Source organism: Lycium ferocissimum, chromosome 1, assembly GCF_029784015.1.
Source record: "Lycium ferocissimum isolate CSIRO_LF1 chromosome 1, AGI_CSIRO_Lferr_CH_V1, whole genome shotgun sequence".
Lineage (NCBI taxonomy): Eukaryota > Viridiplantae > Streptophyta > Magnoliopsida > Solanales > Solanaceae > Lycium > Lycium ferocissimum.
This window is the reverse complement of record NC_081342.1, coordinates 39,280,637-39,307,609: the sequence shown is the minus strand read 5'-3', so window position 1 is coordinate 39,307,609 and position 26,973 is coordinate 39,280,637. Positions and strand designations below refer to the sequence as shown.

The window sequence follows — 26,973 nt, the reverse complement described above, 5'->3', positions numbered from 1 at the left end:
TTGATTTTACGGCCTAGTTGCATTGACAAAAATCTCTCACAAAATAGGTGTGAGTCTAATTCTCACAAAATAGGTGTGAGTCTAATTCTCAATGTCCTTCTTTGACCTTCTCCATTTCTGACCCCACAATATAATTAAAATGGAAAAATCAAAGGTCTAGGGTTCAACTTGCCCTTTCTAAAGTCCAAAATTTCTTAATGAGCGAAATTGAAAACCAAAAAACTTATGAGCCCAATCCACCCAAATTCACTTCAAACACCCTTCCCTACTACTTCTATCTTGATCTTGTATGGAAATAAGAACCCCCCCCCCCCCCCCCCTTCTAATCCTTTTGGAGAAATTAAATATAAGAATCAACACTGTCAACTTCCTTAGGCAGAACAACTATGGCAATACTGTCCACATCCTTTAACTTTTATCCCCACAAAAAGATATGAATATCATAACTCTCAATTTAAGTTCAAAATCAAGAACCAATAACAAAGGACTGGATAGAAGTAATAATAACGTTCTTAATATATTGCCAACTTCAAATGAAATTAACATGAAAATATGGGGGAAAAGATTCAGATCTAAGAAGTGTGTTTGTATGTGACATGCAACTGTCTCTGTATATACACTTGTTTGTATTTGGGTAAATAGAAATTTGACGGGATGATCTAAAAGATGAGTCCTTGAAAAAATAAAGTTTTTAACTTCCAGCTCCTTCTCTTGAGGGATTATTGATAAAACATGTAAGCGTGCAAGGAATCTCCAATTTGATTCTTCAATGTTTCCCAATTCTTCGTAAGGATTTGTAAATCCACGAACTTTCTTGCGTGTGATCTTGTAAAGGGTCTTGATGTTTGTTGTGATCTTTGATCGATATCACATATAACAGGACTAGTTGATCCTCTCAATTCGTTTAATATCTAAGTATCAAAAAATATTAAGATGCTTTTTCACTAGTAAATAATTCATCATGCATGTCCAATTAATTAACCAACCAACGGATAAAAAAAAAAAAATCAACCTTTTGAAACAACACAAAAAAGAAAAAATAGTTTGTGAGTTATTGCATTCTACTACCATAATTACCGTTATGGCTTCGCGCCCGACAACACAAATTTAAATTAACTGGGATCCGCAAATATCAACCAACCAATGGATAAGAAATAAAAAAATGTCAACCTTTTGAAACAACAGGAAAAAAAAAGTTTCCTAAGTTATTGGGTTGTACCACCATAACTACCGTTATGATTTTGCGCCCGACAATGCGAACTTATATTAATTAGGATTCCGCGAATATCAACCAACCAACAGATAAGAAATTTAAAAAATAAATTAACTTTTTGAAACAAAAAAAAAGTTGCTTATAGTACAATAATTTCTCTTTTGGCTTCTCGAACACCCAAAGCCTCAACCATGAGTGAATCATGTGGCCTTTCTAACTGACTAAAGTGGTCTCTAATGAGTTTTCATGAGAATTATGAACTAGCATATCGATTCCTGCTATTCTCGAAGCAATATCATGGAATAAGTAATGTCCTAATTAACAACGAAAAATCATGTTTGTTAGTGCATGTAAGCATCTAATAGCTTTGTGCACGTGACATGCACAAAGATATCAAATGCATACATATTATTAGGAATCATCGAACATGCAGTATGAAAAGATCGAGCAATCTCCATAAGTACATAAAAATAAGATTATGTATCTCTTATTCTAATTAAAGTTCTCGGATTCAACTTGCCCTTTCTAAAGCCCAAAACTTTTTAATGGGCCAAATTGAAAACCAAAAAACTTAAATGGACCCAGCCAGCCCAACCAAATTCAATTCAAAACCCCCTCCCCTATTTCTTCCATTGATCTTGTATGGAGAAAAAAAAAAAAAACACCTTGTAATCCTTTTGAGGGAATAGAAATTTAAGAAGAAATCAAGGTTTTTCCCCATTTCCTAAAATTTTCAAATTATTCTCAACTGAAGTCTTTCTCTCTCTATATTTCCTTCAATAACTTTTTCATCCCTAGCGCGTGACTCTTAAATGGTAAGCATACTTCTCATGTATATTTATTTTAATTTTTTAAAATATATATTTGTGTCTGTTTATGTTGTTTCCCTATTTTTCTTGTGATTTAGGGTTTTGGATCATATTTGTGTTACAAGTTTTTAACTTTCAGCTCCGCCTCTTCAGGAAATATTCATAAAACATGTAAGCGTGCGAGGAATCTCTGATTCTTCAATGTTTTCCAATTCTTTGTAAGGATTTGAAAATCCACGAACTTTCTTGCTTGTGATCTAGTGAAGGATTTTGATGTTTGTTATGATCTTTGATCGATATCATACATAACAGGATTTAAAATTTAAGTATTTCAAATAATATTAAGATGCTTTTTCACTAGTAAATAATTCATGATGCATGTCCAATTAATTAATTAATGGAATATGTAATTTCCTAATTAACAACAAAAAAATCATGTTTGTTAGTGCATGTAAGCATCTAATAGTTTTGTGCACGTGACATGCACAAAGATATTAAATGCATACTTATTATTAGGAAACATCGAAAATGCAGTATGACAAATCGAGTAATCTCCATTAGTACGTAGAAAATAGGATTATGTATCTCTTATTTTAATATTCAAGTAATTTGAAAAAGTTGTTGTTTGTTTAGCTAATGGTATTAATGGTTTCATCGTCATTGTAGCGAAAACAATAAAACAAAAGATCTTGATCTTAAGGCCTAGTGTCATTGATAGAAATCTTTCACACAATAGGTGTGAGTTCAATTCTCACTGACCTTCTTTCATCTCTCCATTTCTGACTCCACAACATAATCATTTTAAAAATTAAAATAAAATAAAATAAGGCGTAATACATAGATAGGTCTCTCGAACTTGCTTAGAAATTTCACTTGAACATCCCAATTGATCTTTGTACCACCTGAACCATCAAAGAGGATGTTTACTGTGCCACTTGGGCACAAAATTAATATGCAGCCAAACACAAAAAGTGCATGCTATTGACACGTTAAAATAAAAAATAAAATAGAGACACCTGAATTTTAACTTAAAGAAATTTAAAAAAAAAAGATATAAAAAAATAAATATATTGTTCTCTTTCTTCCGGAAACAACGCCCCCCCACCCCCTCCTCATCTTCTGCGGTTCTTCTCCTCTTCTTCGGACACTCGACGAGGAGCTTCTATCTTCGGTGAACAGGAGCAACCACAAAAATGTCACACCCCGAATCATGGCCTGGGCGTAACACAACACTTGGTGCCTTTCTACATGTGACCGAGTGAACCACATGGCTTGCTGAATCAACATGGAGCATGTACTAATGCAGAATACACTTTAAAACATGGATAGTCTGAATAACACGAGTCTTCATAAGTATTAATGAAAATGCTATTTAATCATGATGCGGAAGTAGTCTGAAAATATAATAAATACCGAGCCATTACTGGCTATACGACTCTGAACATCTGACTTAACATAACTGAACTAGTCTATGAAACCTCTGACATGAGTCTAACTGCTAAACTGTTTACCGGGACAAGACCCCTGGCATACCTTAATTGCATAACTAACATGAAAATAAATAAAGATAACACCCCGAATGAAATGGGCCTCACTAATAGCTGATACGAGCAAAGTCCTAATGAGCTGATCCATCGTCCTATAAATCTACATCGTGAAATCCAGGCCCCCGGGCAAATAAAAGGGGACTTCAGTACATTCAAATTGTATTGGTATGTAAAGCAACTGAATGAAATAAGTATGGCACGTGAAATAATAGAACTAAAACTATAAGCTAAACATGAACATGAGTATATATGTATGTATGAATATATATATATTATGTAGTGGTATGAGAGCCTATATATATATATATATATATATATATATATGTATGTATATGTATGTATAATCATCACGTGAGCACGTGGCGTCTGATCTCTGCCCAATCAGCTAAACCATCTTGTACCTTACCGGGGTACAAGACATGAACATGACATGAATGGATCCAATAACCCGTAATGGGTAAACATGAAGAAATCATCCTAACTGGGCGGAGCGATCCTTATCCTACGCTGGCATACGTAGTTTCAGACTGTCTGAGCCTTCTCGGTAATTTGTGCAACTCCCAAAACATGAACATGGATAAAATTGGGTTGATAGCCCTTGAATTAAATAAACATGATTGTAAACATGATATATAGTATAACTTGTATTAAAACATGGAAGATAGATATATATAGTATAACTTTAAGAACCCATGGATTCAAGACAAATTCATGGAAGCATGTAGAAATTCATTAAAACACGCATAATAGTTCATATATTGCATTTAAGAACCCATGGAATTCAAGACATTGGATTCATGGATTACAGACGGATTCTCAATAACCACAATGGAATATCAAGAATACAATGACGAATAATAATCCAAACATGATATAACATGATACTTGTAACTTAGGGTTATTATGAGTTTATAATAGAAACCCTAGATTTATGGAACTTCTTGTTTTCAAGGATGAACATGGTGTGGGGAAGAACAATGATGTTCCAACACATAGATAGAAATCCCATATATCTTAATCGCTTCAAAACTTGTAGACAAGATCTGAACTTGGAGAAGAAATCCACAAGCCTTAATCTTGAACCCTTGAGATGGGTTTTCTTGAAAACCCTATGTTAGTTGATATGGGTTTTCTTGAAAACCTTATGTTAGAAACAATGGACTTGGCTTAGAATTCCTGTAGGTATGTTAGAAATACTTAAAGTTACTTGGAATATGCTTACCTTGACGTCGTAGGATCAGGAGAGGAGAAAACCTTCGTTCTAGGGCTTTGAGAATATGAAAAGGATGGATCAAGAACTGAAAACACGTTTATATAGTGTCTAGAAAGGATTTACGGTCCGTGAAAGGTGACCGTAAATTCATTAATGACTCGATATTCCTTCTCCTCATTTACGGTCCAAAAGATGGACCGTAAAATATTCTACGGTACAAAGTATGGTCCGTAAAAATTATACGGATCGTAAAACCCACCGTAAATCAGTTACAATGAGCTGGGTCTTCTGGGGTTCATCTACGGTCCGTTTTACGCAAACAATTTACGGTCCGTTTTACGGGCCGTAAACAATTTACGATCCGTAAAACCTGACGTAAAAATGTAAATCGCTAAATTGAAGCGAATTTTAATCCTAACACTCTCCGTCTGGTTTTCTAAGTCCTGAATCATGAACATAACTTAGTTTAAAGGTACAAGGTGTTACAAAAATCACCACGATGCCCACTGCTCACCTCTATGCTCTCCCTCCTTTTCCTGTAACACTGAACTCTCGAAATTGCCGGAGAAGACGCCCAGATCGGGTCGTGTTGACTCTTTTTCGGTGTTGCTTCGGCAAAAGCCGTTGAAGCAACGCCGTTAATGACTGTTGGGTTTCTTTGTCGTACGTATTTTCACAAATTTGGCTAGAAAGAGTGAAACTACGACGAAGCTTCGTCTTCCCGGTCGCCTATTGTTTGTTGCTCTATTGTTTACTATTGTTTCTGATTACAATTGTTTTTTGTGACTGTTTACATTTTCCGGCGATGCTAGATACTTTAAAGAACTCCATAGGTTTCGATGAGCTCTCTACTTTATCATATTGTTGCTTTGCTTGGGCTGATGCGGTGATGTTCTGAATTTTTCGATAATTGGCTTGTCCAGAGGAGAATGAGATTGGGATGAAAAAGATGACCATTCCTTTTTTTTTTTTTTAGTTAATTTTTTTTCTTTAGTGATTATTCATCTATAGTCACATACTTCCAAGCTGAAAAAGAAATCATTATTTGAAATTGTTTAACGCATTCAAGAGCAAGTGGAATGCATGCATGGTGTCGCCTCAACAAATTATGTCCAAGTGGCACTGTAAACACCTTCTTGGACTGTTCAAGTGATACGAAGCCCAATTGGGGTGTCCAAGTAGAATTCCTGGACAAGTTCAGGGACCTATCTATATATTACACCAAAAATCAAAGGTCTCGATGAAAAAGATGACCATTCCTTTTTTTTTTTTTTAGTTAATTTTTTTTCTTTAGTGATTATTCATCTATAGTCACATACTTCCAAGCTGAAAAAGAAATCATTATTTGAAATTGTTTAACGCATTCACAAGTTTATCTGAGTCCGAATAAAAGTTTGCGACGGTAAAAGTCCCCCAACAAATTATGTCCAAGTTATCACCGAAACACCTTCGACCGTAAATTTGGTAATTCATAACAAGATACGAAGCCCGGCATACACGCGACCCAAACCTTGCCTTGCAATTTTTTTTTTTTTTTAATTTATGCTTAAGCGGGAGTTCGAACTCGAACCCTACGATTTCGCGTGAACGTTCGAGTTATCTATATATTACACCAAAAATCAAATTTAAAGACCACAAATATGAGGGACAAAATTTAAAGACCACCCCAAAAGAAGGGCAAACCGCGCAAAAAAATGGTTCAACTTGCCCTTTCCAAAGCCCAAAACTTCTTAATGGGCCAAATTGAAAACCCAAAAAACTTAAATGGGCCCACCCCAGCCCAACCAAATTCCATTCAAAACAACCTTCCCTGTTTTCTTCCACTTGTATGGAAATAACCAAAAAAAACCCTTGTAATCCTTTTGAGGGAATTGAAATTTCAGTAAGAAATCAGGGTTTTTCCCCTCTTCTTGAAATTTTCAAATTATTCTCAACTGAAGTCTTTTTCTCTCTATATTTCCATCAATAACTTCTTCATCCCAAGCGCGTGACTCTAAGTGGTAAGCATACTTCTCATGTTCCTTTTATTTATAATTTTTTTTTAGATATATATATTTCTATCTTACGTGTATGTTGTTTCCCTATTTTTCTTGTGATTTTGGGTTTTGGATCACATCTGTGTTACAAGTTTGAAGTGTTTGGACAGTCAGTGTTGAACCTTCTTTTCTCAATTTGGGGTTTAAAAAATTGCAATTTTCATAATTGAATTTTTAGGGTTTTGAATGTTCGTTGATCTGTTTTTTGGTGTTTGAATTCTGGGTTTTCCCTATTAATAATTGCTTCTCTTTGTTCATTTTTGATAAAATTTGAGCTGCATGGAGATCTCAAAGTGTGTGATAAGTGATAACCTCACATTTTAGCAAAATTCTAGTGGAGTTACCTTAACTGAGACTAAAAATGTTCAGAATTGTAGTACCGAATATGCTTTGGTGCAGATTAGTTGAAATGAGCTATTGTTTGGTGCAGATTTTGATATCTTCATATAAGCTTTTTTTTTAATGAACTGGTAACAATTGTATTAAAAAAAGCACAAAGGAAGTGCTGGGATTCTGTTCAAGTGAGCAAAAAAGCCACAGTATAGCCTCTTCTAGTCTTAGAGTGTTTACCTGGTATCTGTTACTGGTGGGGAGGTGACAGTTATCTCGTGGAATTAGTCGAGGTGCGCTCAAACTAACCCCGACACCATGGTTATCAAAAAAAAAAAAAAAAAAAAAAAAACCTTAGAGGGATTTTATGAGTTCTAGTATAGTTTCTGCCTTGTTTGCAGCTTCCTTATTACACCTAATGTGAAATAACATGATAATTCATATAAGCTTCTGGTTTTTCTGTGATTTTTATCAGCCACTTCATCAAAACCTAACTGCTCCAAAAGCACATATGTCATAACCGAAGGTAAAATTCCTTCTCCAGAGCTGTGAATAATAAAAATGCATTTTTCTATTATTTGTCTTGAGAATTGCATCATTTCCTTTTTGCTACCTTTTAGTACTCTTGCTTTGCTTTGTATATGTATGTCATTGTGTTAATACACTGCTTTGGTTTCTGTTTATATGCACACTTTTTTGCGACATTGATATAATTTTCCTTTTCTCTTGTATGGTTATAGAATTGGGATGAGGAAGACAAGCTAGAAACGTATGCTTAACTTGGCTGGTTGATTTATTATAAGTGCAAACTGCGATGGACTGCAACAAGGATGAGGCCCTAAGGGCCAAAGAGGTTGCGGAGAAGAAAATGTTGAATAATGACTTTGAAGGGGCTAAAAAGATTGCAGAGAAAGCAGAACGACTTTACCCTCAACTAGAGAACATATCCCAGTTACTTACTGTCTGTAATGTTCACTGTTCAGCTCAAAGCAACAGAGTAGGATCAGAAAGGGACTGGTACGGGATTCTTCAAATTGATAGGTTTTCTGATGAATTGACCATCAAGAAACAATATCGGAGACTTGCCCTTATGCTTCATCCTGACAAGAATAAGTTGCCTGGAGCAGAGGCAGCTTTCAAGCTAATTGTGGAAGCAAATATGGTTCTCTCAGACCAAGTCAAAAGGTCTTTATACGATAATAAGTACAGAGTTATATCCGGAGCTGGAGTAGCAAAGCAACCGCCTCATCTGGTTAATCGAAATTCATTTGTCAGGCAAAACAACATTCCAAATGGTTTCAATGCTCAGTTCAGTAATTTAAATCACCATAAATATACGCAACCAACTTCATCTGCAGTGCAGGAAACGTTCTGGACACAATGTCCCAGTTGCAAAATTAGGTACCAGTATTACAGTAATTATGTGAACAGTGTTCTACGTTGCCAGAAGTGCTTGGAGACTTTCACTGCATATGATTTAGGTTATCAAGGTGCTGCCCCTTGTGTACCTAAATGGAGTCAGCCTGGAGGTCAGGCTGTGCCCCTCAAAACTAATCTCAACCAGCCTTCTGAGCAGAAAGAGCTTCCTAACCAAGGAACCTCGAAAATGACTGCAGGCAGTGCTGGGTTTCCACCCACCCAAATGGGTTACCGATCAGGTTTTAGCAGCAGAACAGCAGGGCCTGAACCAGAGAAATCCAGAGGAAAGACTGCTCCAGTGTTCGAGAATATAAGGACCAAACAAAAAGATGTAAAGCATGAAAAGCTAAAGAGAGGTAAGAGAGAAGGACCTGCAAGGCCAAAGGTGGATCGTAAAAGCAGGAAAAGGAGTCGGAAACAGATAGTTGAATCAAGTGAGAGTGATGATACTTCAACCAGTGTCGAGACAGAAGATGTGGAAATTGAGAATGGAAACGATCCACCTGCTGGACAAGGAAATGGAGCTGATAGCTATGGTGCTAGGAGATCATCTCGGCGTAGGCAGAATATTTCATACAGTGAAGGTGTAAGTGGTGATGAGACTGATCTGGCAAGCCCTCTGAAGAAGGCACGGTCTAACCAGTCAGCTGGAGACAGCAAACCTCGGCAGAAAGAAGCTGTTGGTGGTGATGATCAACATCGAGCCAATGTAACTATGCCGTGCAGTAATTCTGTGGAAAGATTAAATCAAAATGGAGTGGGCTTTCCTGAAGGCGATGTGCAAAACAACAATTCCAAGATTGGGACAGTTAAGGAACAGGCTTCTAGACCGCCCTCAGGTGGCGGAAAAAAAGTTGAACTTATTGTTGATTCTGATTCAGAACCAGATACAGTTCCTGATAGTAATCTTCCGGAGGTTTATGATTATCCTGATCCTGAATTTAGTGATTTTGACAAGCTTAAAGCACAAAATTGCTTTGCAATTGATCAGATCTGGGCTTGCTATGATACAGCTGATAGTATGCCAAGATTCTATGCCCACATTAGGAAGGTATACAGTCCTGAATTTAAGGTGATGTTCACTTGGCTTGAGGCTCATCCGGAAGATCAAAGGGGCAGAGCTTGGGTCACGGCAGAGTTGCCTGTTGGCTGTGGGAAATTTAGACGTGGGAGTACAGAATTCACTTCTGATCGACTTACATTTTCTCATCAAGTGCAGTGCGAAATGGGCAAGAGAGGTCTGTACATTGTATATCCTAGGAAAGGAGAAACGTGGGCCCTTTTCAAAGATTGGGATATTAGTTGGGGCTCTGATCCAGATAATCATAGGAAGTACAAGTATGAAATTGTGGAGATTCTTTCTGATTATGTAGTGGATGTTGGTGTCCAAGTTGGTTACTTAGATAAAATGACCAGATTTGTTAGCCTTTTCAAGCGAACAAGGCTGACTGAAGTTGGTTCGTTCTTTGTAAAGCCAAATGAACTTTACAAGTTCTCTCATCGAATTCCTTCTTTCAAAATGACTGGAACTGAAGGAGAGGGTGTACCTGCAGGATCCTTTGAACTTGATCCTGCTTCTTTACCCGTCAATCCAGATGATATTTGGTACCCTGAAAAGGTTATGCAAGACAACAGGGCTGCAAATTCTGAACCTAGGGAACATGTTTCTCCTGCAGTTCCCCCTGGAACTAGTGATAAGTCCAGGATGTCTGAGAATGTGACGATATCTCTGAAGTCTGGAGAGGTGAAAGGCATCCGTGCTGCTAATAGAGAGTTTTCTAAGGTTCGAAGATCTCCTAGAGGAGTGAACCTATCCGAGGAAAAGCAAAGTAATATGAGCTCTCGTTCTGCCAATGACAGTCCTTCCCCTGATTTTGATGATAATTGTGTTAAAAGTGACCGTCACTCAAGTGCCAGCGTACCAAGTCATTTGTCAAGTCAAGCTGATGAAGAGTTGCATCCATGCACAAAGAACTTTGATCTCAGCAACTCCTCTGGAACCTCCAAGAATCCAATAACTTTGTCAGATGATAAAGGTTTTGAAGAAGTTTTTTGTGATTTTAGGATGGATATATCAGTGGGGAAGTTTCAAGTAGATCAGGTATGGGCTCTTTATGGTCAAAATAGAATGCCAAGGACTTATGCTCAGATTAAGAAGATTTTTCCTGCCCCATTCAAATTGCATGTAGTCCTTCTTGAGGCGGGTGGAGGGCCTAAAAATGCTCAGTCTGGTTGTGGAACGTTCAAAATCCAGAATGAAAGACACCAAGTCTATGCTCCTAGTTCCTTCTCCCATGTGGTGAAAGCAGTATCTATTAATAGAAACAGGTTTGAGATCTATCCAAGAGAAGGAGATATTTGGGCACTGTACAAGAACTGGAAAAAATTAAGTTTGCATCCAGACACATCTGAGTATGAGATAGTGGAGGTCATTGAGAATTCAAAAGACCGGATAAAAGTTTCATCCATGGTGCGTGTGAATGGTTTCAAGTCAGTCTTTAGGTCTCCAAGAATACAAAGATCAAATCCTTCTATTCTAGAAATACCTAAAGATGAGTTCGGGAGATTTTCTCATCAGATCCCAGCATTTCAGCTGACCGGGGAAAAAGGAGGAGTTTTGAGAGGCTGCTGGGAGCTTGATCCTGCTTCAGTTCCATGTTCTCGGTAAAGTAATGCACCAGGTATAGTGTGATGGGACTCTAACGAGAATTGGTTCTCCCGCTTTTAGAGAATCTTGGTAGTGAAATCTTCCCCTCTCAGTTGCTCCACACTGATGGCGCATTTGTTCTCTCATCAGTTTCTTGCTCGATTTGATGATGACCTGTAGATATGACAGATTCTTCAGTCTTCTGCTTTACTTCAGTCCAGGGTCTGTTTCACTAGAATTTACATATGCTGTCATTAGTATAACTTTAAAAGAGGACACTACAATTAGAGTATCGTTGGTATTTGGCGTGAACACATTGTTAAATGCTGTATGTTTGCAACAGCAGCTATTAATATAAGTTAGCCCTTTGCTGCAAGTCTGGTGAATGAAATTGTATCATCAGATGGTTGCTGAAACATGTAAGCAGGATATTAGACAGATGACATTCTTGTTATTTAAATGGCTTCGTGGTTTTTGTAATCTATTGCCTTTGCTCTGGCAAGTGAGAAAAGTTGCAAGTGTCCGGCCTTTCTTGTTTTCAACAAGCTAGTCTTGATACTTCCTGTGGTCATTTAACTTTACTTTGAATTGGATGACTTTAATGACTTGGGTAAGCTAGAAACTGGTATTATCATTAAAGTTAAGCTATATCAAGGGTGTGTTTGGTATGAAGGAAATTGTTTTCCATGAAAAATGTTTTGCTTGAAAATTAGTGGGTTTCTTATTTATTTCTAGAGCATGGTAAACAAAAAAAATTATATTATTCGAAGAACATTTATATGTAATCTAGCAAAATACTATGAGATGAGATGAGGTAGGTAGTTGATTCGCGGGTGGTGGAGTGTTGGATGGTCAATAGGTGGGGAGGAGACAATGAACTTGCATTGTCATTTATGAACTTGTTTTCTCTACTTATTTTTTCGTGAAAAAAATGTTTTGGAACCAAACATGAGAATTGAAATTTTCGAGCATACCAAACACGCCCTAAATGAAGAATATGTATAGAGCTAAAAGTTCGAATGAGGGCCTACTAATCTGATGAGTGCAAAAACACTAGAATAAAATAAAGCTCATGTTGCATCAAAAATAGTATAGAAAGATCTCGTCTCCGCAGGAATTGCAGTAATTCTCAATAAATTTCTTCTTGGCTAAAGTGAAGCTATAAAGATTTGATATGATTTTACGAAAACTTAAAGCAAGAAGTAAATGTGATCTTAAAGTTAAAACTAATATTCACAAAGTTTATCAATAAAAAAAAAAAAAAAAAAGATAGGGAACTTGATTTGGGATGATAAATAAAGGACTTGTTCTTTGATTAATACATATTATAACTATAATTGTTGATTATTTCTCGTGATTATAATCGTATGTTGCAAGAAGCAATTAAGCTAAAGTCTTCTCTCGAATAACTATAACAATTCTAGAAACGCTTTAAGAATCCAATTTGACGTGCATGTTTATAGGATGACTAATTCAACAATATCAGAACTTCTCTCGAGTATCCCAATTTTTAGTGATACTTCTACAACCAATTCTTCTCTCGAATAATGGATTATAGAAATCATTCTTATATTAAATTCTTCCTCCGAATAAACAAACTATAGGAATCAATTCAACCATACGGTTCACTCTTGAATATAAAAGAGTTGATTTGGGGAATATACTGTCAAACATACACAATAAACATTAAACCTTGAAACTAAGATCTAAATTAAATCATCATCGAGTTCTCAAAATATATGTTATTCCGTGAAGGATGAAAAATATACCACAATAAGAAATAACAAGTTAGAAGACATTACAATCAAGTTATTGAATGCTTTTGTCGCTTGTCCTCTCCCTGCGTTCTTTTTGGCACAGGCGGCTATAAAAATCCAAGATAACCTAATTAGGATGAGTCAAAACCTTATATAGCTTCTCGGGTTCATTCATGAAATGCCAAAATTAGCCTTGATTAAATATTTCTCGCCAACACGCTACACGATCCTGCAACTGAATCCCTAAACGCGCAATACTGCACAACAGCTTCAACACCAATTCAGCTCTCTGCCTCTTTTGCACAATCGCGCAACTCATTTTCTCCCTTTTTCTGCGTGTTTCTTCTTTAGTTTTGTTTATCTTCTTTTCAAGTTGGATTCATCTTCAACTATATACAAAATGACTTAGTTAAGCAATATCCACACATAACATCTCTTCTTCACATAATAATCACATCAAATGAGTTTATAAAACTCGAGGAACATACAACCATCATAATCATATTGTATATTCAACAGGACCTTGATATAAATATTCCTTCAAATGAGTGGAGCTAAAATTAAAAATGATTTAATTCAACAGCACCCCCGTCCTCCATCTCTTAAAAAATAAATTTAGTAGTATGATCTATACAAGGTAAATTCATTTATTTTTAGAACAATGTGAATTTATTTCACCAAATTGGACAACACAGTATAAACGGAGACGAATTTAATGTTGTAATGTTGCTACCGGAAGGATGAAAAATTGTCCAACGAGTGTATTAAGATTTGATATACTACTAGGATATTATAGGGAATACAGGTAAAAATAGATGAGTGAAGAAAAGGAAAAATTCAGCCGTCATAAAGTAGGCAACTGTTCAAATCCTACTATGAAGCTCGCATACTTCTTCATACTTTTTCGATTTAATTAAGAAACTTATCAATATATAACAAAGCATATTTGTAAAGATGCAGTGAGAATGGTGTACATATGTGGTACTTTCTCCATCCTCTTACAAGTGTTCTAGCCATTTCAATTTGTTTTAAAATAAGTTATTTTGTAACAAACCAAGAATGTATTAATTTCTTCTTCTCGAAATCACTCTTGCCTAATAAGCATTTAACAAATTTCTAATTAATAATATCAATCCATAAACTTATAGCTTAGAAAAAGTTTATAATAAAACCTTTATAGTTGTAGTTTAGAATATATGTTCGATTAGTTAATTATTTTTTATTCTATTTTACAGGTTTGACTTCGATGTTTGAGTTTGTCTTATTTAGTTCTTTTTAATAATCACGGTGTCCAGACCAGCTTGCGAGCATCTTGACTAATTCCACGAGATACCTACCGCTTTCGTTTTATTTGAGTTAATAGCAATTTTGTCTTATTCTTATTTTTTCATTTTCATTTAAGAAAAAAAAATAATGAGAGTAGAAGGAAATGCTAACAAACGTATGGAACTTAAATATATATGATGATTCACATGCATAGCTTTAGTAGCTACTCTCTCCTTTCACTTTTACTGTCAACTATATTAAAAATAAATTTTTGTATTTACTTATCCACTTTAGCAAATCAAGGAAGGATAATGTTTTTTCTTCTTTTACCCTTAATATTAATTACTCATTTTCAAATCATTCTCTAAGTCCAATAAGACTATACACTAATTACTATGAGTATTATAATAAAATACTTATTTCATTTATTAATTCGGTACGCAAAGTCAAAAGTAAATAAGTAAAAGTAAACGGAGTGAGTAGTAAAGAAGTGGTGAACTCCTAATTAATTGAGTAGCAATTATAGCGACCGTCTTTTTAAGCCAATGAAACGCACAATTAAACCACATTTTTTTATAGAAAAAAAAAATACATAAAATTTGGAAAATGATTCCTATATCAGGGGACAAACTTCACATAGTTTCAAAAGCATGGTAGAAAAACCTACGTTGGTTCAAAATTTAACTATCTGAGGCTTCAAGGTAACTTTCTTCTCTTGTTCCATTCTCTACTCACTATTATATGTACTGTATATGAGTTTTTAGCAACGTAGAATAAGGTATCATATGAATAGTTGTTTGATGATAAAACCAATCATAGTACAATGAGATGTTTTTGAAGTATTGAATAGATGTTTTTCGAAAATGTTGTTTGATCTTTGGGTGTATTCTGTATGAAGAAAATGTTTTTCGCGGAAAATATTTTTTAGGAAAATAAGTTGGGTTCTTTTTTTTTTTTTTTTTTTTTTTTTGGCGTTCGGTACGTAAGGAAAAATATTATCCTAAAAACATTCGTATATAATCTAGATAAATATTATGGGTGTGGGGTGGGGTGAAGGTGGGGGTGGATGGTGTGGAGGTTGTGGATGGGGTCGGGGGTGGGTGGTGAGGTTTGGGTGGGGTGAAGATGAGGTGAGGGTAGGAAGGAGTGGAATGCTATTTGTGGCACTTGTTTTCCCTACTTCCATTAGAGTTCCTCATTTTTAGAACTTGTTTTCCTAAAGGAAATGTTTTCTAAAAATTTGACTAACCGAATATGAGAAAATTGAAAAATATATTTTCTCCTCCATACCGAACACACCCTTTATTTTGAAGGATTGTGATCCTTGCTTCAAGTTTGAAACTTTTGGCTTTGCTGGGGTTTCTCTTTTGATCCTTTCTCATTTAATGAAATTCTATGGTTTAATATGCTAGTCTTCTTTGCTAATTTCATGCTTAATAAAAAAAAAAAAAAAAAAAAAAGCTAATTTTCCCATGAAATTTGTCGTGTGATAAAGTCATCCTTTGAACCTATATTTAAATTTCCCGATTGGTTAAAAGTTTGAAACTTTTGCTTTCTTTGAAATTATGTCTTGAGCCTTTTGCATTTGATTATATTCTAGCTTATCTGTTGTTTATTGTACTTCGATTATTTTATTTCTTTATGGTAGTACTGGTTCCTTTTTTTTAGACTGTTTTATCATGATTTTTTCGCTTTCGTTATTTCATTTTCATACTGCTTTGAATTTCTTATCCTTATCTAACCTTTTTTTGCCATGCTTTCTCTTGAGCCGGGGGTCTTTCGGAAACAACCTACCTACCTTCCAAGATAGGGGTAAGGTCTGCTTAAACTTTACCCTCCCCAGACCCCACATTGGGCGATTTCACTAGTTATGTTTTTTTTCTTGTTGTTGTTGTTGTGCTAATTTCACGTTTCACAGCAGAAATGTCTAATATTGTCATGAAATTTTTTGTATAGGGTTTTCTCTGTGCCGATTTTGAAATTTTCTGATTCTTGTGTGAAGTTTTGACTTTTTGTTTTGTTAGGGATTCCTTTTTAACACTATTGCATTTGATGATTTCCTATGTCTTATGATAGGGATTCCTTTTGACATCTTGTTTCGTCATTGTATATCTCTTTTGACGAACTTTATTTTGCTAATCCGTTGTAGCCATATCATGGTTCACTAAATATAGATTAGAGAGAGTTAATGTTTTCATCGCTAAAATAACATTATACTAGAGAAAAAAAATCTTCGCAAAATGTATTAACTAAGTGACAAACTTGTTTGTTGAAAAAGCTCAATTGTTTTGTAGTTCTAATTTTATGTTCATAATGATATGATGGGGATCACAGACTATTCTGCTTGAGATACCTGCATAGGTGGTGAGTTACCTTTTTTTTTGCTGACTAACATTTAGTTAATGCTTTTTTCTTCCTACAGCGACAGTTTTTATTGACTTGCTGGTTTTCGATTTCTTACTGTATTTAGGATTGTGTTTTGTTCCAAGATCATGATGCTTGAGATGTACTAACTTAAATGATTTTTTTTTATTTTTATTTAGATGCTTGGTTAGTCGCTTTAGTGCCCTTCCTTATGGAGTACTCCCTCCATCCCAATTATGTGGCAATTTTTGCTTCCCGAGAGTAATTTGACTTATCTTTGAAGCTAAACTGTAGATCAATCAATGTTTTGAAATTAAAATTTAGATACTCAAACAGTATACAAAAACTATTAGTTACAATTCTTCTCATGTTAATATGATGAAAAATATATCTTAAAATGTTGGTCAAAGTTTACTTAGTTTGAATCTCGAAAAACAAAAAATGCCACATAAACTGGGATGGCATAGTATTATTTTGCAGATTCGGCGTTGATAAGTAACTCTCTTTAAATTTATTTTTATTTTCTTGATCAGGTTTTTAGATTTCAAGATTGTTATCCTTCTCAAGGAAAAAAGAAGAAGAAAAGTTTCAGGGTTGTTACTCTTTGAGCCTCTGTGGTCTTGTGCACTACATCGTGATGGAACTGAAGAAAAGACACTGTCTTGTTTCTGTCACTGGGGCTGGAAGAAAACGGTGCAAGCAGATGGATCCACTTTGTATGTGGGAGATATTACTGATCAGGTCATTGTGAAGACAGGCATAAAGTACAATGATTTTGTGAATGCAGTTTTTGGCCAATAAGTCTTTGATCCTTCAGATAAGATTTTGCATTATACAATGAAGTCTGATAAGTCCGAATTGATACCGCTGAGGGATCAAGAAGGTGTCGATGCGCTGTTACAATTTAATGATAGTTCTGCTCATGTTTATGCATCAAGTTTGGAGGAGGAGCCTAATTCTGTACCGCCATCAGACAGTGCGAAAGAAATAGAACTTATTGTTGTTTCTGATTCAGAACCAGATATTACTCCTGAAGGTGATGTTGAGAATGATTTGGGAAGACCTCTGAAGAAGGCACAGTTCCAGTCAGCTGAAGACAGTGAACCTCAGCAGAAAGAAGCTGTTGGTGATGATGGTCAAAAGCATGCCAGTGTTACTAGGTCGTGCGGTAGTTACGTGGAAACATAAAATCAAAATGGAGTCGGCGTTCCTGAAGGGGAGGCGCTGAACAACAATTCCAAGATTGGGACAGTTAATGAACAGGCTTATAGACAACCATCAGGTGGCACAGAAGAAGTTGAAAATATAGTTTATTCTGATTCAGAAACAGATACAACTCCTGATAGTTATTCTTCAGAGGATGATATTCTTTATCCTGATTTCAGTGATTTTGACAAGCATAAAGCAAAAAATTGCTTTGCAACTGATCAGATCTGGGCATGCTATGATGATGATGATATGCCAAGATGCTATGCCCTCATTAGGAATGTATCCTGTCATGAATTTAGGATAAAGCTCAGATGGCTGGAGCCTCGTCCAGAATATCCAAGGGAGAAGGCTTGGGTCAGGGGACTCTTGCCTGTTGCCTGTGGAAGATTTAAATGTGGGAGTATTGACCATACTTCGGATCTCCATATATTTTCTCATCAAGTGCAGTACTTAAAGAGCAAGAGATCAGGTCCATATATGGTATATCCTAGGAAAGGTGAAACATGGGCCCTCTTCAAAGATTGGGATAATGGTTGGAGCTACAGTCCAAGCAATCATAGGGAATACAAGTATGAAGTTGTGGAGATTCTTTCTGATTATGAATATGGTGTTAGTCTCCTAGTTGGTTACTTAGATAAAATTCCCGGATTTGTTAGCCTTTTCGAGCTAACAAGGCTGACTGGTGTTGATACATTCTTTATAAAGCCAAAAGATTATTACAGGTCTCTCATCAAATTCCCTCTTTCAAAATGACTGGAACTGAAGGAGAGGGTGACCAGCAGGATCGTTTGAACTTGATTTTTATGCTCTTCCGGTCAATACAGATGATATTTGGTACCCAGGGAAAGTTAAAGAAGATAGCGAGACTTCAGATTCTGAACCTCTAGAAAACGTTTTGCCTGCAGTTCCCCCTGGAACTAGAGATAAGTCCAGTACACCTGAGAATGCGTCGACATCTCTGAAGTCTGGGAACTTGAAAGATATCCATGTTACTGATGGAGATCCTTCTATGCTTGTTGACTTGGAACTGAAATTATGGTTTTGATGAGACTAAAAAATGAATTGGTTCTCCCGGATTTATAGAAACTTGGAACTGAAGTTTTTCTTTGTCAGTTGCTCCGTTAACACACTGATGGCCTGCTGTCTCATCAGTTTCTTGTTTGATAGGGAGGGCAATGCACTAACACACATGAATCTGGAGTTTTTGGAACTACCAGTTATTTATTATGATACCCCTCCCCGTTTTGTTATGGGTTTATACACCCAAGATTATCAAGTAACTTAAAATAGCTATTCCTTGTTACTGGTGGCTCTTCTCATTTGGCACCTTGGGTTATTTTGGTGATGGACCATAACTCAATTTTGTCAGCTTGAAGGACTATTAATGTTCAAGATAATATGAATTAAGAATTAAGTAGACCTTGTAAAAGATTATTTTGGTATTTTTCTGCCCTCCATCCAAATCCCAACTCGAAAAAGATTTCTCATGTATGAAAAATGAGGAGCAACTGTCTGTTTTGTGATGCACTAACAGACAGGCGTCGTGCCAAGTTTGGCAGTGCAAACTAGATTACATTTACAGCTAAAATAAGCGGATCAGAAACTCTTGACACTTTTGTCCAGGAATACAACTATACCTTTGAAGTCGGGGGACTTGAATGACATCCATGCTACTGGTGGAGAGTCTTCTAAGCAAATGAACATCTCTGAGAAAAAAAAAAGCGAACTTAGAGAGCTCTCATTCTGCCAATTATGACAGTCCTTCCACTGATTTTGATGATAATCGTGTTAAGAAAAGAAGTCACTCATGTCTACCAATTCATTTGTCATGTCAAGGTGACCGAGAGTTGCATTCACACACAACTTTAGTCTCAGCAAATGAAAGAATACTTCAAAGACCTTGATCGATCCATCGACTATTGAGATCGATGGATCAACCAAGACTAATAACATAAATGAGTACTTCAAATGGCCTTGGTTTATCCTCCGATTACTGACCGATCGATCAACCAAGGCAAATAATAGAAATAAGTCTCTCAAATAGCCTTGTTTGATCTATCGACCGCTGAGGGTCGATGGATTAACTAAGGCAACTAAAGGGACACGCTAACAACATTAAAAACAAAGAAAGAGTATAAAGCATATGTTAGTTAATTTAGATAAAAATTATTAATTTGGTTAATAATATAATATTTATATAATTACACTAGAAGTTAACTATATGATATTAATAAATTAGCGTGATCCGATGAACTTACGAGATAACTAGTTAATGATGTAAATACATAATAAGACAAGACATTAGCTAAGGACAAATGATCTAATTAATTTAACTATAATCAAACTATATAATAACATTTAACAAAAGTTCCACTGAGATGAAGAAAAAAGAAAGAATATTTATGGGCAGTTAAATATAGGTTAACATATAATTTTTTAGTTATGCAAAAACAATGTTGGCTCGATCTAACTAAGGGTAATATCTTGCTGTGTGTATATATCTATAATCTGTACGCATATTATTCATATATATAATTTGATTTGAATATAACTTAGATAATGTAGTTTCGAAAAAATGTTAATGCTAATGTATGAACTTAGATATATATGATGGCATAGCTTTAGTAGGTACTCATTAAATAGCCGTCACTTCTTTTACATTGGAGAAAGTGAAATTTATTTTTAAAGGAAAGAAATAGTTGGAGAGATTGAAGTTCACTCACCTACTTGGACAGAGGCATAATGAGAACGTACGATCTCTTTTGCAACTTGAAAGTAGCTTTTCTCCCTTGCTCCATTCTCTACTCAGATATACTTGAGTATGTAGTGTCGTAGAGGAACAAGGTACCATGTAGTTCTTTGATGATGATCAATCGCATTTTGCGAGGGGAAGTGGGAGAACTTGCAAGTTTCAGGCTTTTTCTTGTTATAATTTTTGTGGTCATTCAACTTTAGCTTTGAATTGGATGACTTCATGATATGGGTGAGTTTAGGAAACTAGTATTATCATTAAAGTTCAGCTATATATATATATATATATATATATATATATATATATATATATATATATATATATATATATATATATATATATATATATATATATATATATATATATTAATAGAAGATTATGTATAGAGCTAAAAGTTCAATAGTGAACCTAGTTATTTTATCGAATATTTAACAGGAATTCGGATATAAACATTCCTTCAAATGAGTGGAGCTAAGGTTAATAACGATTCAATTTGATCGCACCTCCATCTCTTAAAAAATAAAATTAGTGTAGTATGATCTATACAAGGTACTTCATTTATTTCACCAAATTGGGCAACGTACACAAGAGAATGAAGTCGAATCTAAAGTAATAATGTAGATATCGGATTCAGGAGGATGAAAACTTGTCCAATAAGTGTATTAAGATCTGATACATTGATATGTGAAAAAAAAGATGGAAAATTCACTGGCCATAAAGTAGTCAATAGTTCAAATCTTATAATGAAGCTCATGTACCTTATTTGTTCCTCACAATTTTTCGATCCTCGTTTCTACGTATCAAAAGAAAACTGCTATCCACAGATTGTTCATGTCTATGTTTTTTTTTTTTATTAATTAGGAAACTTATCAATATATAAAACGGAAAATGACTAAAAATACCCCTAGCGTATTGAGAATGACTAAAAATGTCCGAGTGGCCCTTTTGGTCTATAAATACCTCGACGTTTTCAAATTTGTATAACTAATATACCTCCTATAATGGATTTTGTAACTAACAGTCCAAGCTGACATGGATTTTGGACTTTAAAATAGTCGCGTGACATGTTATGAGCTTGTCACGTGTATAATTCAAGAATAAAATTAAAAGCACCCATTTATGAAGGAAAATCAACTTGCTTAACCCGCTAACTGTATTCTAGGAAAGGAAAAAGATATATATGATATCATAGCTTTAGTAGGATAGCCGTCACTTTTTTTACATTGGAGAAAGTAAAATTTATTTTTAAAGTAAGGAAATAGCTGCAGAAATTGAATTTTACGGAAAAAGACTTTTGAAGGAAAGAAATAGCTGCAGAAATTGAATTTTACGGAAAAAGACTTTTGTCGAGAAAGAATTATTATTCCTTACTTTTATATCTTTTGACTCTTTCTTATTACTGCCCTTCTTACCTTTACTCACTTTAATTCACATCACCAAAAGGTGAAAAGTGTATTTAATTACGTGTATCATTGCATAGACACAAAAAAGTTGTTGGGTCACATTTCCCATCTCTCTCTCCTCCCCCAATGCATTTCTTCAGCCATGAAAAACAATCCACAAAAGATCCATCGACAAGTATGTTTTACTACAAAATTTCACTTATTTTTTTTTCTTTCTAAATGATTAAAAGGGAAAATATTAAACTAAAAATAAAAAATATCATGGTCATAAAGTGTATATATTAATATTTTTATTTATTCTTTATTTTTTAAAATAAGTAAAAGCTAAATTTTAATTTTTCAAAAAATCTAAAATAAAATAAAATCAAACTTATCACACTATATCTTATTATATATCAAAAGCCTAAACAATTAACATGAATAAAGTCCTTAACAAAATTAAATAGATTGACCAAAGCAAATAATAGGATTGAGATTGTCAAATGGTCTTCGTTGATCGATCGACTACTAACTTTCGATTGGTCAGTATACACAAATAATAGGATTGAGTCCCTCAAATGGTCTCCGATGAAGACTATTTGAGAGACACACTAACAACATTATATTAAATGTATTTATTATTAATTAATTTTTTAAATGCATAAATACAAGATATTAGTTTAGTTATATTAATATATGATAAACCAAAGATCTAGTTAAGTATATATTAATACAAGACATTAATTACTAGATGATTTGATTAACTATGATCAAACTATTTGATTAACTATGATCAAACTATCGTTTAACTATTATCAACTATTTAAAGAAAATTATCATCCTCAATTAATTTATCCTAGCTACCTTATATTATGTATAAATATGAAAGTTATTATTCTTCACAACCTTTTTAAGCCATAACAATTACTTAATTAATTAATTAAACAACATGATTTCAAACTATATCTTTAAAAGTCAATCTTATCATCAAGCCTTTTCGAAAAGTCCCTTTGGCCTAGATGTCACTTTTTTTTTCCTGTTTTCTTTTTAATTGATTAAAACGTGAAACTATTAAAACTAAAATAAAATAAAAAATAACATGGTCATAAAAGTTTATATACTAATATTTGTATTTATTCTTTTGTCTTGATTTTTAAAATAGGAAAAGATTAAATATTTTAATTTTTGAAAAATAATGAGAAAATGGCTAAAATGCACCCAAACTATGCCCGAATTTGCTATAACACACCTAACCTTTACTTTTTTTGTCCTACTACCCCCTGACTATTTTTTTATTGTGTTTTATTGGCAATTATTTGGTGTTTAAAATATGACCCCAAATATTTTAAATCCGGTGCAACACACACGTCTATAAAAAGCCCAAAAGATCCTTAATCGATCATTTCACTAAAAGAAACCCTCCGACTCTTACAACTTCGCCAAAAAAACCCTCTAACTCTCTTTGATTTTCCATGGATTTTCTGGTTGAATCCATGGAAATTTAACCTCGATATTTACTACATCTCTCAAACAATTGATTCTTGGCTTGTTTGTGGTTCGATTTTGGCTTTCGTCGGTGCCACACAACTGATCATCTTTGGGTCTTCATTATCCGTCCAAAGCCTATTCAACTCTGATTTTAGCTTTTTCATGATTGACCCTAAACAAAAAAATTTGGGGAAATTAGTTTCCCTAACCTTCAAAATATAAGATCGAAATGAAAAAAGAGAAGAAATTTACACAATTTGTAGCTTACCTCTTGAAGCCATCCGTTAATTTGAAGGTTAGGGTTTGAATGTTTTAGCTTCAATGGTTCTAATGTTTGGCTAAGATGGTGATGAAATCTGGTCTAAAATGGAGATTTAAGGGATTAAACAAATAACTGTTGGGAGGGCCACGTGGCAAGAATTGAACGGGTTAGCTGAGTTTTAAATGGCCCTTACGCGCTTCTTGTGTGTGTTCCCACCTTCCCGTCAAGCTCACCAGATAATTGCCAATAAAACACACTAAAAACCAGTCGGAGGGGGGAGGGGGGGGGTAATAAGACCCCCGTAAAAGTTGGGCGTGTTATAGCAAATCAGAGCATAGTATGGGTTGCATTTTAGCCATTTTCCTAAAAATAATCTAAAACAAATTCAAACCAAAATTATTACACTATTTAATTATCTTTACTATATGTCAAAATTAAACCTAAGCAATTAACATGAATAAAGTCCTCAATATAATTAGATAGGTTGACCAAAGCAAATAGTAAGATTGAGACTGTCAAACTTCGTTGATCGGTCGACTAGCTGTCGATCAATTGGAAAACACAAATAATAGGATTGAGTCCCTCAAATGGTCTCCGCCGATCGATCGATTACATGTAGTCAGCCGATTTGCGGAGACTATTTGCACACTAACAATATTATATCGAATATAAATATTTTTAGTTAGTTTTTTAAATACAAAATATTAGTTTAGTTATATAAATATATGGTAAACCAAAGATCTGGTTAAGCATCTATTAATACAAGACATTACTATATGATTTGATTAACTTTAATCAAACTATAGTTTAACTATTATCAACTTTTTAAATTAAAAATCATCCTCAATTATTTATCCTAGCTACCTTATATTATGTATAACTATGAAAGTTGATATTATTAACAACCTTTTTTTAAACCATATCAATTACCTTTATTTCCTATGTGACCTACTTTATTATTGCCTTTTCTAAGCCGAGGGTCTATCGGAAACAACCTATCTACCTCCCGAGGTAAGGGTAAGGTATGCGTACACTCTATCCTTCTCAGATTTCACTTGTGGAATTTCACTGGGTATGTTGTTGTTGTTCACAATTACCTTTATTAATTAAATACCATGACTTTTAAATTATAACTTTAAGAGAATATTATCATCAAGCTTTTTCAAAAAGTCCCTTTGGCCTATACTATTTCACTTATTTTTTTCTTTTTAATTAATTAAAAGGGGAAAATATTAAACTTAAAACAATAAATACCATGATCATGATAAAAGTGTATAGTAATATTTTGTATTTATTCTTTTGTCTTGATTCTTAAAATAGGAAAAGAATAAATGTTTTAATTTTTTAAAATAATCTAACAAAATCAAATCAAAATTATTACACTATGTAATTATCTTTATTATAGACCAAAATTAAACTTAAGAAATGAATATGAATAAAGTCTTAAACATAATAAGATAGGTTGACCAGAGCAAATAATAGGATTGAGATTCTCAAGTGGTCTTCGCTGATCGATCGGCTACTAGTTGTCGATTGATCAACATAGACAAATAATAGGATTGAGTCCCTCAGATAGTCTCTGCCGATCGATCGAGTACAGGTAGTCGACCGAGCGGCGGAGACCATTTGAGAGACACACTAACAATATTATATTAAATATAAATAATATAAATTAATTTTATAAATACATAAATACAAGATATTAGTTTAGTTATATAAATATATGATAAACCAAATATTTGGTCAAGTATGTCTTAGTACAAGGCATTAATATATGATTTGATTAACTATTATCAAACTATAACTTAATTATTATCAACATTTTAAATAAAACTATCATCCTAAATTAATTTATCCTAGCTACCTTATATTATGTATAACTATGAAAGCTAATATTATTAACAATCTTTTTTGTACGCCATAACAATTACCTTAATTAATTAAACACCATGACTTTAAACTAGAACTTTAAAAGTTAATATTATCATCAACCTTTTTCGAAAGGTCCTCTGGCCTAAATTTCACTTGCTTTTTTTAGTTTTTTTTTAAAAAATTGATTAAAAGGGAAAAATATTAAACTAAAAATAATAAATACCATGGTCATAAAGTGTATATATTAATATTTGATGTATAATAAAGATTATTAAATAGCATAATTATGACCATGATATTTATTAATTTTAGTTTAATATTTTTCATGTATAAATTTAATATAAAATATAAATATATGAATTAATCTCTCAAATAAAAAAGAAAGGAAGAAAGAAGAGGAGCTCAAATAAGAAATGTGATGTAAATGAGGAAGGAGAACCGATGGATTTCTTACCCTTCGTAAAAAAAATTAAAGTTTGTTGGACTTTTTTCCAAAAAGTCTTTGACATGTTAGTGATGTGACTAAAGAGTAAGGATAATGAAATGACTAAAGAGAAATTGACATTTTAACCACTCTATCTATAAACAGTACAAGGGACACTCACTAACCTCCATTTTTGACAAAAATTCTCGACAAATAACCTCATCCGAAGTTCATTCACCTAGTTAGATAGAGATATAATGAGTATGGTTGCTTTTGCCCCTTGAAGATAACATTTTGCCTCTGCTCCATTCTCGACTCACTAATACTTGAGTGTGTAGTGTTGTAGAGGAACAACGGATGATGCAGTGCTTGGATAATGATCTATCGCCTTTTGCGAGGGGAAGAGGGAAAACTTGGGAAGTTTCGGGCATTTCTTGTTTTCAATAAGATATTCTTTTCATATTCTTGTGAACATTCAACTTTAGCTTTGAATTGGATGACTTCTGATATGGGTGAGTTCAGGAAACTAGTATTATCATTAAATTTCAGCTATAGATATTAAAAGAAGAATATGTATAGAGCTAAAAGTTTGAACTCGTGAGCCTAGTAATCATATTTTATTCAACAGGAACTCGGATATAAATAGTCCTTCAAAAATAAATTTAGCAGGATGCTCTACGGTAATTCATTTATGTGTAGAATAATATGAATTTATTTCACCAAATTGGGCAACACAAGAGAAATGAACTTGAATCTAATAGAACAATGATACTATCAGAAGGATGAAAAAGTTGGCCTATATGAACTACATGAAGATAGTAGGTCAGTAATGTTCTGATTTTTTAATTTACTTAAATACCCTTATGAGTACATCACAAAGACAATAAACATTTGCACTTTATCGTCATTATACCTTTATAGTTTTGTAGAAAATGAATAGATTAGAGTGCAAATCACCAAAAAAATAAAATAAAAAAATAGAG

The 26,973-nt window shown here is 34.1% G+C and overlaps 2 protein-coding genes across 4 annotated transcripts; both read left to right on the top strand.

The window, feature by feature from the left end:
• Nucleotides 1–1,931: 1,931 nt before the first annotated feature.
• LOC132054428 (uncharacterized) lies at nucleotides 1,932–11,733 on the top strand. 3 transcript variants are annotated; one of them, XM_059446452.1, is made up of 3 exons: nucleotides 6,603–6,782; nucleotides 7,624–7,674; nucleotides 7,889–11,733. In XM_059446452.1, the coding sequence occupies exon 3, from the start codon at nucleotides 7,963–7,965 to the stop codon at nucleotides 11,233–11,235; it is 3,273 nt and encodes a 1,090-aa protein (XP_059302435.1). In that variant the 5' UTR covers nucleotides 6,603–6,782; nucleotides 7,624–7,674; nucleotides 7,889–7,962; the 3' UTR covers nucleotides 11,236–11,733. The 3 variants fall into 3 exon arrangements, with proteins under 3 accessions (XP_059302428.1, XP_059302435.1, XP_059302422.1); XM_059446445.1 differs by lacking the exons at nucleotides 6,603–6,782; nucleotides 7,624–7,674 and adding an exon at nucleotides 1,932–2,028; XM_059446439.1 differs by lacking the exon at nucleotides 7,624–7,674.
• Nucleotides 11,734–14,592: 2,859 nt separating this feature from the next.
• Nucleotides 14,593–19,227, top strand: LOC132054419 (uncharacterized). Its single transcript, XM_059446432.1, has 2 exons — nucleotides 14,593–14,938; nucleotides 17,135–19,227. The coding sequence occupies exon 2, from the start codon at nucleotides 17,439–17,441 to the stop codon at nucleotides 17,787–17,789; it is 351 nt and encodes a 116-aa protein (XP_059302415.1). The 5' UTR covers nucleotides 14,593–14,938; nucleotides 17,135–17,438; the 3' UTR covers nucleotides 17,790–19,227.
• Nucleotides 19,228–26,973: the final 7,746 nt, after the last annotated feature.

Coding starts and splice junctions, on each gene's coding strand:
- LOC132054428 (XM_059446445.1), top strand. CDS start 7,963: ATGGACTGCAACAAGGATGAGGCCCTAAGGGCCAAAGAGGTTGCGGAG.
- LOC132054419 (XM_059446432.1), top strand. CDS start 17,439: ATGAAGTCTGATAAGTCCGAATTGATACCGCTGAGGGATCAAGAAGGT.